General features: G+C 58.5%; 1 protein-coding gene across 2 annotated transcripts in view; it reads right to left on the bottom strand.

The window, feature by feature from the left end:
- Nucleotides 1–13,169, bottom strand: part of SCUBE1 (signal peptide, CUB domain and EGF like domain containing 1) — a 127,108-nt gene that overhangs the window by 71,236 nt on the left and 42,703 nt on the right. For both annotated transcript variants that reach the window (XM_079938557.1, XM_079938558.1), the window contains exon 4: nucleotides 8,513–8,647. In XM_079938557.1, the coding sequence (XP_079794683.1) occupies nucleotides 8,513–8,647 (135 nt within the window). The remainder of the gene's footprint in view (nucleotides 1–8,512; nucleotides 8,648–13,169) is intronic.

Here is a 13,169-nt window from a genome sequence, read left to right as displayed (position 1 = left end):
GAAGGCTGCAGGCGCACTGACTCTTCCAGAATAAAGTTGGAACCTTAGACGGCAGAGAACCCCCGGCCAGAGGCGAGAGGCCAGGCCGGCCTGCACGAAGGGCCCAGCTGGACGACCACAGGGTGGAAAGACAGGAAGGGCGCCGGGGGCGGGAGCGGCAGGACCCGGAATCTACACGTGACCCCGTGAGAAAAGTATCAGGTACAGGGAAGGGGCTCATATCCGAGTCCCCCTTCCTCTCCATTGAGGCTGCGTGACCTATAGAAACGACCTGAGGTCAGGACCAGCGCTGGCACCCAGCCCACCAGGCTCTACCACAGAATCACGTCCTCAGCGAGACAGTGCTGGAGGGTGACCAGTGTCTGAGGGCCCAGAACTCGGGCCCAGCGCGGGCTGTGACTGCACGTCTGTCTAGGGTCTCTGCCTCTCCAGCTTCAGAGCCCTGCTCCAAGTTGTCTTCCAATGTCAGCTGCTTCCATTACTCTCAACCCAGGTCTGGACCCAGGGGGCCCCGCCAGCTTCTCGCCCTCTCCTTCCCATCACCGCCGCGCAATCCCCCAAAAGCCCCCGGCCGTGCCGCCCGCTCTCCACTCTTCAGCTCCTTCTGAGGCCACCCACCCTCAGGGGCTTCTTCGATCCCTCTCCACCTCCCCCAGGCTCCCAGCCCTCAGGCAGAGCTAAGTTCCCCGTGACCTTAACGGGCTGCTGGCCGAGCCCCTCAGCACTGTGGCCCAGGGCCCGAACTGACCACCCAGTACGTGACGCCATGCCACGCCACGCCACGCCACACCACGCCACGCCCTGGGCGCAGACGTGAGCATCACAGCCCCAATCCAGGTTGACCGGCGCACTGGGTGAGGAGGTCCCTCTTCTCTTTAGAACCCAGTTTCCATGCCTGACCAAAGAAGGGGTGAACCACGGGATAGTTGTAGTCTCTTTAAACACTGGGAGGCAGCCACAGAAGGTGGTCATGATTTGAACCCACACTGCCTAGGTGCCAGTCCTGGTACTACTCCTAGGATCCACGTGACCCCGGGCGCATGACCTGCCTTGTTATTTGCCATCTGCACGTGGGAAGTAATAGTACCTACCCCGCAGGGCTCCAGGGGTTATGAATGAGGTAATTTTAGCGTGACAATATGCCTTGGTCTGCGTGGGACAGTCCCAGTGTATACCTGCTGCCCTGTCACAATTAATAGCGCCTCCTTTCACTCTCAGAAGTGTACTGGTTTGAACGTTAACTTACATAGCCCCCTGGTTAAGACAGGCAAAGTGCTCACAACGTGCCTGGACGAGTATCAGCTACTCAATTATTATTAAAATGCTAATTGCTGGCTGCCGAGGCGGTTACACAGAGCCACGTGCAATAAAGTGGCCGAGAACCAGACTCTCACACCGTACTAACGCAGCTTCCTGGACTCGATACTGTTCTCTAGTGATGTGAGATGTGACCGTCGGGGGGAACTGAGGGAAGGGTATGTGGGATCTTGCCTTACTATTTTTGCATTTCCTTAGGACTCTACAATTACTTCAAAATAAAAAGTTTCAAACTTCCAACCCTATTGTTTGGTGTCTAGCTACAGTTGGGTACAAACTTACAGACAAAATGAACAGATCCTAAAAATACTTCACGTAGGCGTCTCATACACAAAAGGATGAGCTCTCAGAGAGCTCCCAGAGTATACCTGCAAACTCGGAAACAGGTGAAAACGGCTCCTGTGAGCAAACAGCTGTGGCAGAAGCCAGGAGCCCTCAGGCTCACACAGTCTCCGCCTCTGTGTGGACCCAGGGCTGCTGGCTTCACATCAAGACTCCCTACAGACAGGGGTGCGGAACGGCAGTATCAGAAGAGCTACCTCCAGCCCAGAAGCTGGGCCACTCAGCACGGCGACAGACATTAACAGGCATTCTCTGGCCTTCAGAGGAGTGGCCGTCTCAGTCACTGAGTTTGTAGCAAAAATTGTGAATTGTAGGGAAAAGAGGCCAGGCCAACTTAGGCTGTCCCTCTGAAGAGAGACGGGATTGGGTGGGCCACCTCAGGAGGCCTCCACTACGCAATGTTTTTGAACTCCTGGTGCTTGAAGAGGCACACTTGGTACCTGGGATGCTCACGCTGGAGAAACGTCTCTGCTTCTCGCAGGCCTCACCCTGCCTGGGCCGGCCGCAAGCCTCATCGGAACCCTCCACACAGGCTGCCCAGGCTCAGAGGCCGGCCCGCCAGAGCACGGGGTCCTGCCGTGCCCCTGGCTGCATCCTTGGGCGAGTTTCCTATCCTCTCCGTGCCTCGGTTCCTTAGTCTGTAAGGATGCAACACGCGAGTGCGTGACAAGTGCCCGTCACAGTGACTGGCATGCAGGAAGCCCCCAGGACGTGCGGCTCTCACCGTCACCGTCATCGCCGAATGCAGAAGAAGCCAAGACTGCCTATTCCTGGCTCCCACCTCTGATTTTGGCTGGAGCCACGATTACCCCTGATGCCAAACCTTAAGCTTTGTGAAAACGCGGCCCTGAGTGTCACCAGGAATGCCGGTGGTGGGCGGGCAGTGCCGTTTCCTACCCATGTTTATATGTGCATTTATACAGGCTCAGAAGGATATTAAACAGAACATGAAACGCACTCAGGTAAACCCGTGACGCCCCTGCTGAGAGAATGCCAGCCTGGCGTCCGCTCTGCACGGGCCTCAGCCTTGCAGGGACACGGGTGCTCAGCTGCCCCGTGGCCAGTTCCAGTGCCTCCAACGTGGGAAAGGAGGCAGCACGGCAGGGCTCCGGCGTGCAGTCAACTGTGCAATGGCCTCTCAGAGCCTCTGGGCCCCTACCACTGGGTCCAGAGCCTGGGCAGACCACAGCGTCCACCAGCACGTGCTGACCAGGAACCTATCTGCACGACCCGAGGATGTGGAGCGTCCGGGCCCAGGGAGCCGCCCAGAACCGAGCGTCACTCTCCTTCCTCCCTCAGGCCTTTGCCATGGGCCCCACGGCAGCACAGGACACAGAGGGGTGGGGAACACGGTCCCCGCCCACAGGGAGCTCCCAGGCTGCAGGGACGCAGGCGGCAGGTAGAAAACTGCCTTCGGTGGCCAGCAACGGTGGGGGGTGGGAGACAGGCAGTCCTCTGAGCACAGACGAGGCAGAGCCTGACAGTGATTCCTGGGCCGGCTCAGGACAGGCTGTGCAGTGACTGGGCGCTCTCACCAGGGCTGAGTGGGGCACCAGTCAGTAGACAGGGTGGCCCGGGGAGCAGCAGGGGCAGACAGAGCCCCGATGTCCTCTTTATGTCTGGGTTCCCGACTGCCCGTGCCTAGCAGGGGCCTGGCGCGCTGCTCAGACCTCCACAGGGAGGACGGGGCTGGACGCTCCCGGGGGGCAGGGGCTGGTCTGACCTCTGCAGCCCTGGGCGGGTCAAGCAGCGAGCGAGCTAGTGCTGGATGCACGGCTGTCTTGATGGGCATGTCCTGCCCTGAGCACAGACGAAGCCAGGTGCGAGGGCCGCCGGCTCACCCCTCGGAAGGGAGTTCCTTGAGGAGGAGGCCTGACTCCTGATCGCCTCTTCACCCTCGGCTGACGCTCAGGCTTCAGCCAGCAGCCAGCACGCAGCAGAGCCTTGCTCAGCGTGCACCCAGGCCCCGACTCTGCTGCTGGCTCGGGAAACTGGCCCAGAGGGGGTGAGGCCCTGCCCTCTCGGGGCCTGTTTCCTCATCTGTGATAAATAACGATAATAAGAGCCCACATCTATTGAGACTTTCTTTTCAGTATCTTTTTAACTCTATGAAGTAGGGACTTTGACTATCCCCATTGTACAGACCAGGCACAGAGAGGTTAAGTGACTTGCTCAAGGTCACACAGCTGACAGGTGCTGGAGCTGGGATTCCAGCCTAGGCTGTGGGGCCCTGGAACCTGTGCTCCTAGTCACGGCATAACACAGAGATGACAGGTCCCCTCTGTGCCAAAGGGCCCTCGGGGATGAACTTTGACAGGTACAGCCCCTTAAGTGCCCCTGCCAGCCTGTCTTGCTGCCTACAGCTGTGGGGACGATGTGACACTTCCTCTCACTCTGGGGCCTTCCACCACCACCACAGATTGGACCACTGCAGGCACCTGGTGAGGCTTCAGAGCCCGGCCGTGCAGGACAGCTTCCTGCGTCGGGGAGAGGGCACACGTGTCTCAAACCCACTACCATCGGCAACAGTGGTGGCCCAGGATCAGTGCCAGGGAGAGAGCAATCCTCCACCAGGCCGGCCAGGAGACCATTCTCACTACTGTCTCTGCTGTTCAGACGGCCACACTGGAGCCCCTAGGTCCCTCCCTCCAGAGTGGTTTTCTCAGCTCACTATCACAAGGTAACTCCTAGGGTCCTTATTTAGCATTTCATCCCCTTTCTGGATGCAAAGCTTCACAGGGATCATGCCTGCTTTTGCCCACACGGGGATCCTGGGGACCAGCCAGCACCTGGCACATGAACGAATGGAAGAGTGACCTGCCATCGCACAGCTCGTCAGAGCTGTTGGAGCTCCTTCGTCTCCCTAAATCAAGTTTGCTCAGACTGAAAGAAAGGATTCGTCACTGGAAGGAAAGGGAAAAGTTCATCCAGGAGTCAACACCTTCTTGGAGCATAGATACGACATAAGTCTTTTTAAAAAAAGAGCAGGCACGGGAGAGGGAGGGAGCTCGAACGTGCTAGCCGCTTGGTGGCCCGTCTACTCTGGGTACTCTGGGACCGGGGAGGCCCCCTGGGAGCATGATTACAATGGAGAGGCGGAGGCTGGGAGTGGCCTGGCCCGGCTTCCCCCAGGCTGTGGGGTGGAAGAGGGACTTAACGGCTTGCTGGACCAGAGGCTGAGTGGGAAGTGAGTGTGGGCTGTGATGGAGCCAGAACCAGCTCAGCGAAGTGCTGAGCAGAGACAGGCCACAGCTCTCAACAGCTGTGGGTCCCCTCCCACCCAGAGCTGGGAGAGAGGAACAGCCTGTGTCCCCAAATCAAGCATGAGTTCTAAAGGCCTAAAGAAGCTGTCTATGTGAGTTGCCACTCCTAGGGCGGGCACCGCACTTGACCCCTTCAAAGCATTTCCCCTAACGGAGCCCTCACTTGCCTGGGAGGGATTGCTGGTCCCAATTTATAGACAAGGAGACCCAGAGAGGCAGGAGTAACTGCAGAGGCCATGTGACCAGTGGAGGTGAGAACGGCTGAGAACCTAAAACCCACAACCCCAGCCTGGCCAGATCCACACGCCTCCGGCCAGGGTTTGTGTCATCGCCTGGGAGGTGGGGCCGCTCAGAAGGTCTGAGCCCCGTGGCCTTGTTTCTCGGCCGGGAGCCTGGAGCAGACCCTGCTCACGTGTCTGGTCCCCTCTAATCAAACCCAGCTCAGGGGAGGCTCCAAGGGGCTGACAGGCATTAGGAAGAGTCAGGTGACATGAGGAATCTGATCTGGGGAACAGAGGCCACTTAGGTACAAAACAAGCTGGGTCTCAGCACCGTGAACGTGCTCTTCTGAGCTCTAACAATCGTCACTGAAGGTAGCACGCAATCACGATGAGCAACTGTCCTGACAACCAACAGAGGCTCAGGAGGGAGCCGCGTGGCCAGGCACCCAGGCCCGTCCCCACCCACAGGCACGACCGAGCGGCTGGCCAACGTCCTGCGCACTTGTCCTGTCCTCTTGGGACCTTCCACAGAGCCTTCGGGAGCCCTGGAAATGCTGCCGCTGGTCCTTCAGCGGGTATCCAAGAAGTTGCCTCCTGTTTTTCAGATTGATTCATTGCCCAGATTTAAAAATTAGGAGACTGACACAAAAGTCCTAATGAGAAAAGGGACTCTTCTTTAACCAATACGTCAGTTAATGTAGATTGGGGTTAGTCCCCCAAACCTGTATTCTGGTTACATCTAGATTCCTGGCTTCACCTATAAATCCAGATCTGGCCACCCAGGCCTTTGGGTGGGGTGAGGCACGTAGACTCCAGGCTCCACTGCACGATTAGTTTGAGGCCCAGCCCCTGAAGCATCTGGTTTCCCTAGACGTCCCCCGCCCTTCCCCTCCAGCATCATTTCCCCGCCTCTGCTTACCCAGCTTCCCATGGCTGCTCCCCGCATGAAATCCAAACTCCCGCCCACATTCCACCAGCCTCATGGTCTGGCCCCTGCCAAGCTCCCCTCATCCTGGGATCACCGTGCCCACCATCCTGCCCTTCATTCTGCGTTTCCCGGGAGTCTGGTCCATTCCCACCTCGGGGCCTTTACACACACCCCACCTGGCCTCACAGTTGCTCTCCCTCCTCGTTCCATTTCAGCTCACACGTGGCTTCCTCAAAGAGGCCTTCAGCGCCTGCCTATTTCTGTCTGTTCCTCTCCCTGGTTTCTTTCCTTACCAGCCTCATCATGTCACAGCTAGCGACCTGGGCTGGAATCCTGACTGCCGTGTCCCTAAGGTATGACCTCGGGCAGGTCCCCTAACTTGACTGGGCAGGGTCCTCACCTGTTGCAGGGTCATAACACCCCGGCCTCGCCAGGCTGCTGTGAGGGCCCAGCTCAGAGTAAGCGTGTGTCCTCACAGCAGCCACTGTCGCTGTCCCCCCATCATCGTGCCCCCCACCGCCGGCCGATGCTGAGGTTTGCTTTGTAACGTCCTTAGAACAACGCATGCTCACAGGCCAAACCAGGACCTGGTTCCACACCGGCCACTGTCTTGCATCACGCTCTTTCCCCCTTCCCGCTCACCCTCTTTTCAACGGGGGGCACAGCTCCACCTGGAGCCCTGCTCGCGGGAAAGCTGCTCTTCAAGGGAACAGGGCACACACAGCCCGGCTGACAGGGGCTCCGGCCGTCCCGGCGTCGGGGACGTTACAGCTCGCTCAGAGCAGCCGCCGCCCGGTAAACCCCTCTCCCCGATGAGAGCAGGACTCCTGTCCCACCCCCAACGCTCACACTCTTCCTCATAAATCTGCTTTTTATAAAACTCAGTGTGGAGCCAGGGTCCTTGCTTTGGGCAGCTCGACCCCACAGCCCCACAGCTGGGAGGTCTTCTACAGTGCCGTGGACGTCTGGCCAACGCGCCCGGAGCAGGTGCCCAGGGACCTCGGAGCTCGGCCTTTCCGTCCTTCTGGGGACCCGGCAGGGATGGGGATTATCGGGCTGTCTTGTCTTTGAGGAAACCGCCTAAACAAACGCTAAGAATTCTAAGGAGTCCAGTAGAGTAGTTCTGCTTAATTACCCTGGGATTTGTACTTCTTAAATGTTTTTTGCTTTTCTATCTCAGGAACTGTTTTCAAATAAAGATCATGCCCAGGGCCCCCAAGTCTCACCTCACAGCCTCTGTTAGCTTTAGCGCACGCCAGCACTTTACTCCCAGGATCTGGTCCTATCCTCCAAAGACCCTGCCGGGTCAACACCACGGCCCCGTTTTGCAGATGAGGAAGTTGAGGTTCGGAGCTGCAGAGCCGCCTGAGGAAGGGCTCCCAGCTAGGGAGTGGCGGAGCTGGATTCACACCCTGTCGGACCCGGAGCCCAGCGCCCGCCCTTTTTATTCCCTGCCTCTCAGTGGGAACCGTGCCACAGACCAGAGATGAGGCCCTACAGGGCCCCTCCAGCACCTCCTCCTTGTCTAGGGTCAGCGAACGGCGAGGGGCTGAGGCTGGAACCGTGGGGCTGCCTGGTCCTCCTTCCGCATCTGCTCTCTTGAAGGTACAGCACAGCCGGCCGCAGGAGGGCACAGCCGCTCTGCTGCAGCACACAGCCCGCCTGGAGATTCTGGGCTTTGCCATTATCTTAGCCAGGATGTGCCTCCACGCCTTCCAGAAGGCTGCTTCCTCTGCCTGGAAGCCACATGGGTCCTGGCTTCAGGCCAGCTGTCCCATTTCACAGCCCTGCTGCTTTGGGCCCAAACTGACCACCACTGCCCTGACACCAAGGGCCTTCATTTGCTGGGCTCAGCTGGAGGCCAGGCTCTGTCCCAGCCTGGGGCTGTCCCCAGGCTCCCCAGGCACTCCAGTTGGCTGGAGTCTTCCTCCTCTGACCCTCTGCACTGCCCCGAGCTGGCCTGCCATCCCACCCGGCCTACAGAGAGCAGCCGGCTCCTGACCCCAAAGGCCCTCTGCTGGCTGGTGACCCAGTGAACACGCAAGAGACTGAGAAACGAGCCCTCGGCCCGGTCAGACCTCGAGCCCCCCTCAGGGAAAGGGGACCGTCGGGAATGGGGCCCCACTCTTCCTAGCCACATCCAGCCCCCAGCCCAGAACGGAAAATAGCTTCTCCGGACACATCTGCCCATCTGCGGCCCCATCTCGTCCCCACGTAAGAACACCAGAAACACCGACAGCCCTGCTGTAGGGGCAGAGGGCGGGAGCTGGGAGGTGTCCCTGCAGAACCGACACCAGAAGCACACAACATGCAGGCCCGCACCAGAGTTCCCTGCCTTGACCCTGAGGCCCCCAGGATCAAGATGCGGAGAGGGGCTTCCCAGAGGCCACCTGTTTCCACAGGGGAGGGGGCGTGACGGGGCAGCGCGAGCCAGTACGCACCGTTGGAGCGGTGGATGCAGGTGTGCTGGTTGTCGCTGAGGAAGAAGCCGCTGTGGCACTGACACTCGTAGCTGCCCATGGCGTTGACACAGATCTGCTGGCAGCCGCCGTTGTTGTCCTGACACTCGTCCACATCTGTGAGAAAAGGAAGAGAAGGGGACAAGAGAGATCACACCTGGAGCTACAAGTGAGGCGTGGTCACCTGGAAGGACACGGATGCCATCAGCTCTCCTGGCTGCAGAGCGATACCACAGAGGTACCGCTCGGTGGTACCCCACGGTGGTACCCTCCAACAGTACTTCATGGAGTTACTCCACTGAGGTAGACACTTACAAAGGCTGCAGTGCTGGCTGGCCCTGGCTTTCCTGGGTGGCCAGCGCTACTCTAAGCGTCTTACCTGCGTTAACACCTTTAATTTTCACAGAAACCCTATACATCAGATCTAGGTCTGGGTCTATTTTACAGATGAGTAAACTGAGGTACAGAGAGGCCAAGTTACTTATCCAAGGTCCCACAGAGGCAGGAATCGAGCCTGGTGGTCCGCCTCCCAAACCTGGGCTCTCATTGATGTCACCTAACCCTCCCTCTCCAGGAAGACCTGCAACTAACACCATCTACGCCCGGCTCGAAGAGCGTCGCGAACCCAATCCCACCGTCCCCTTTCTTCAGTCACACCTCCGATCTGCAACCCGCAGTACAGACCTTGCGGCAAGGGAGAGGCTGGAGGCCAGGGCAGCCTGCTTTCTGCCTCGAAAACTGATTTCAAAAGCCCCGAGAAGGGGAGGTTTTTAAAAGGCCCTGACCTCTGGCTGCCGAGACTGCTACGGGGAGCTGCTGAGCGGTCTTTCCCACTCTCCGGGAGAGACAGACCTCGGGGCCGACACTCAGTTTTGACCAGAGGCTGCTGGCACAAAGGGTGCTATTGGCTGAAAGGAGCCTTTATGAAGTTCTGGTCTTGAACAGAACAGCATGTTTCAATTACCCAAGTCATAACCCCCTACACTGTCAGCTTGTTTAATGAAAGAACGGCTTCTTAAACCTTAATGTGCCGTGTCTGTATTGTCATTTTAATAGGCAAATATATGAAACCACAAAGGCAACGTGAGCTACCGGCTGCTTTGAGCCAATCCCACGACCCCCAACACACGGCCGTGCACACACACACACTCACTAGCTTTGGCACTGAACTTTTTAAACAGTTCTTTTTTTTTTTTTTTTTTTGGCGGTACGCGGGCCTCTCACCGTTGTGGCCTCTCCTGCTGCGGAGCACAGGCTCCGGACGCGCAGGCTCAGCGGCCATGGCTCACGGGCCCAGTCGCTCCGCGGCATGTGGGATCCTCCCGGACCGGGGCACGAACCCGTGTCCCCTGCATCGGCAGGCGGACTCTCAACCACTGCGCCACCGGGGAAGCCCCCTAAACAGTTCTTTTTAACACAACCACCTTTAAGTACTGGCACCAAAAGGATGTGAAAAGGTACAGACTCAGGCAGACTGACCTGCACTGAACCCGGGGAGGACTCAGTGCTGGCGCTATGTCAGCTGGGTCCTACTTCGGCTCAGGGACAACGGACCACTTCCCCACCCATGAGACCACACTGCTGCCTTTGAGGCTGACGGCGAGGCAGGTCATTATTCTCCTGCAAGCTCAAATGTCAGCCCTGTGGCAGCCAGGACGGAGGCAGAGCTCTGAACTATAAAAGCCACCAACAATTAGAGCTAAAACGGTAAAGGTGGCTCTTGCTGAGAGGAGACTGACAGGGGGTTCCGCGGGAAGCTGGGAAGGATAGAGAGGGATTTTTCGGAAGACCTTTCTACACTCAACGAGTCTTACTGATGGTTCCCTAAAGGCCCAGTGCCAGGGTCACCTTTGCTGGGGGCATCTCCCCTCCACACCCCAGCAGCGTCTGCCTCTGGGGGTCTGCCCCCGCCTGCACCAGACCATGAACAGCTCTGAGCCAGGCACTGTGTCCTGTTCATCCTATTAATAACATAAAGCTAACCTTCCTGGAGCGCTCGTCGTGTGTCAGGCACAGGGCCTCACTCCACCCACACGCCCGATCCCTGCGGCAACACTGAGTGATAGGCCGCGTTACCGACTCCATTTTACAGATGAAGACACTGAGGCACTGAGAGTTGAAGTCACCTGGGCAAAGCCACAGAGCTGCTTGGAGCAGAGGCAGGGCTCAGACCTGCTGTCCAGCTCCTGAGCACGCGCCTCTGGAGCCCCTGCTAAGCTGGCCACACCAGCAAGTGCGTTCAGACTAAGGTGATGAAGAACCGGCTGCTCTTGAAACGAACTCAAGCTGGGTGTCAGCTTGAAAGTATCTGCAAACACGAAGCTGGGGCCAGCCTGCATGAGTAACTAAGGAGAGTCCCGGCATACCGGCTCAGCCCCGTTTCTGTCCCAATAACACCCGCCAGAGGCTCCGAGGCCCGCGTGCCGGCACACACGTAAGGATAAGATTTGAACACGGGGAGCCGCTCCCGGGACGTGTGCGGACTGAGTCACGCTCTTTGAGGTTCTTCCCATGGCTCTCAGGTCCTTTGCTCTGTACCTCGGCTTCCCCAGCCCTCGCAAAGGTTCAATTGGTAAAACAAGCCACAGATACAGGCCCTCAAACACTGAATTCATAGTGTGGAAACACTACTTCCACCCCATCATCAGTGAACTCCCTGGTTCCCCCATCTGGCCTGGCCCACCCCGTCACCTCACTGGAAGCTAGGAACCAAAGGGCACTGACGTCACACACCTACAAAGCCTCAGCGAGCTGGCAGGGTGGCTGGGCCTTGCCACTGTTTACACTAGCGGGGAACAATGACTCCAGCGCTGACGAATAATTTGAAACAAATGCGAAGCCATGTAAACATTCTCCCCCCACCCCTCACCCCGCACCCTCGCTCCCAAACGATAAAGCCCTAAGATTAAGCAGGAGGGAAGAGGGGGCTGCCCGCTCTGCACCCTTTTTCCACTGTGGCCCAAACACAGGCCTCCCCCAAGCTGGGCAGGAAATCAGTCTCAGAATTCCTTTGGGTAGCCTGCAGTCATCACCACCTTCTCTAGAGACTGGCTGAGAACTGGCCTCATACCCCTCACACCCCTGCGTCCCCAGCCCTCCACATGGGACCCACGGTGAGGTCTGAACGGTACCAACGGAAGCAGTTGGGTCCTTGAGATGCCTGCCCGCTGGCCTAGGACAGACTGGGTTCCCCTGGAGGCCCGGAGCAGGCCCGGCAGGCACTGTGGGAAACAATTAGCTCCTTGGCCCTCCTGACTGGGGCAAGCCCGGCGCACACGGCTCCTTGGTCCCCACGGACTTGGCACATTCTGGTATACGAGGTGCCCCGTGGCAAGGAGACAGCCTACATCTGGGAGTCGGGCAACCTGAGTTCCGCCCCCGGCCTCTTGGCCCGTGGAGGGTGCCCAGGTCTCGTCCACAGGAAGGACCCAGACTGTGTCCTCCAGGAAGCCCTCCTGGAGTGCTTGAGATACACGCGGTCCTCTTCCTTCTCTCCTGGGGAACTGACTGCTCCATGCTCTGCTGGGCCCCTATGTGGGAGCCCCCCACCTCCTACATGAGTATTCACGTTGACTGGTGGGGCTGGCAGCCTCGTCATCATAAATAATAGCTCTCACTGCTGGCCAGGGCCCGGCTGGGGAGCTCAGGCACTGTCTTAATACGTCTGCACAACAGCTCCACACAGGGGGCATTATTCTTATCAAGCCAATTCTCACATGAGAAGCTGAGAGGGGAAGAGACTTGCCCAGTGCTCTAGAACCGGTGGAGGGGGATGGGAAGCCCAGCGAGACTGGACCCAAAGCCCTTACTCTACTCTTCCATGACGTGCTTCTCTGAGTGAGGATGCTTCGAGGCGAGTGTAAGCTCCCTGGGTATCTGTTCTTACAATCGTCCCCCGGCCCACGTGCTCACGTCTCTAAAACCCAGGGCAAGAGCTCCCTCCTCTCCAAAGTCTTCCTGGTGCCGGGCAGAATTTGCTGACCGCTGGCTCCCAGACCAAGCAGACCTTTGTTCACAACCTTCTTCCTCTGCCCCGGACCTCGGGCTTGGCCATGCTGTCTCTGCTCTGGGCTGTTGTCAGCCCAGAGTCTCCTGCACATCCCTGCACCCAGCAGAGGGTCGGGCTGAGTGGGTGCTCAGGAGTGAGCGGGATAGACTGAAGGGCACACATGTGCTGCACACACCAGTGACAGGGAGCTCTACCATACAAGGCCAGTCCCCTGGAGCAGGGCGCCGTTGCGGTTCCTTCTGGGCAGGCCGAGGGGCTCATTCACGGCTCTCCATAGCCTGCCCACCTCTCCGCCCGCCCCACCGACACCCGCTGTTCTCTGAAACCCTCCCGTCAATCACACATGCCTTCACGCGCACATGTGCACCTCTCCCTGGGACGCCCTCTCCCTCCTGGTCCAGGCAGAAGTTCTTCTTGCCTTTGAAATCCACTGGAAGCACTTTTGCTCATTCCCTCCACAGACACTGAGTACCTGCTACGTGCTCCACTCCCCGAAGTGATACCACTGGTTAAGCCCCTGCTCGGCGAGCCGCCGGCGGCGTGTGGGACCCAAGCGTGGAGGCGGAGGCTTTGTGGAGGAAGTGATGGGAGCCGAGGCTGGAGAACAAGAAGTGAGAGATGCGGAAGCAA

The sequence above is a fragment of the Stenella coeruleoalba genome (genome assembly GCF_951394435.1).
Source record: "Stenella coeruleoalba genome assembly, chromosome: 11".
Classification (NCBI taxonomy): Eukaryota; Metazoa; Chordata; class Mammalia; order Artiodactyla; family Delphinidae; genus Stenella; species Stenella coeruleoalba.
The sequence above is the reverse complement of the archived record's forward strand: the minus strand, read 5'-3'. Positions and strand labels throughout refer to the sequence as shown.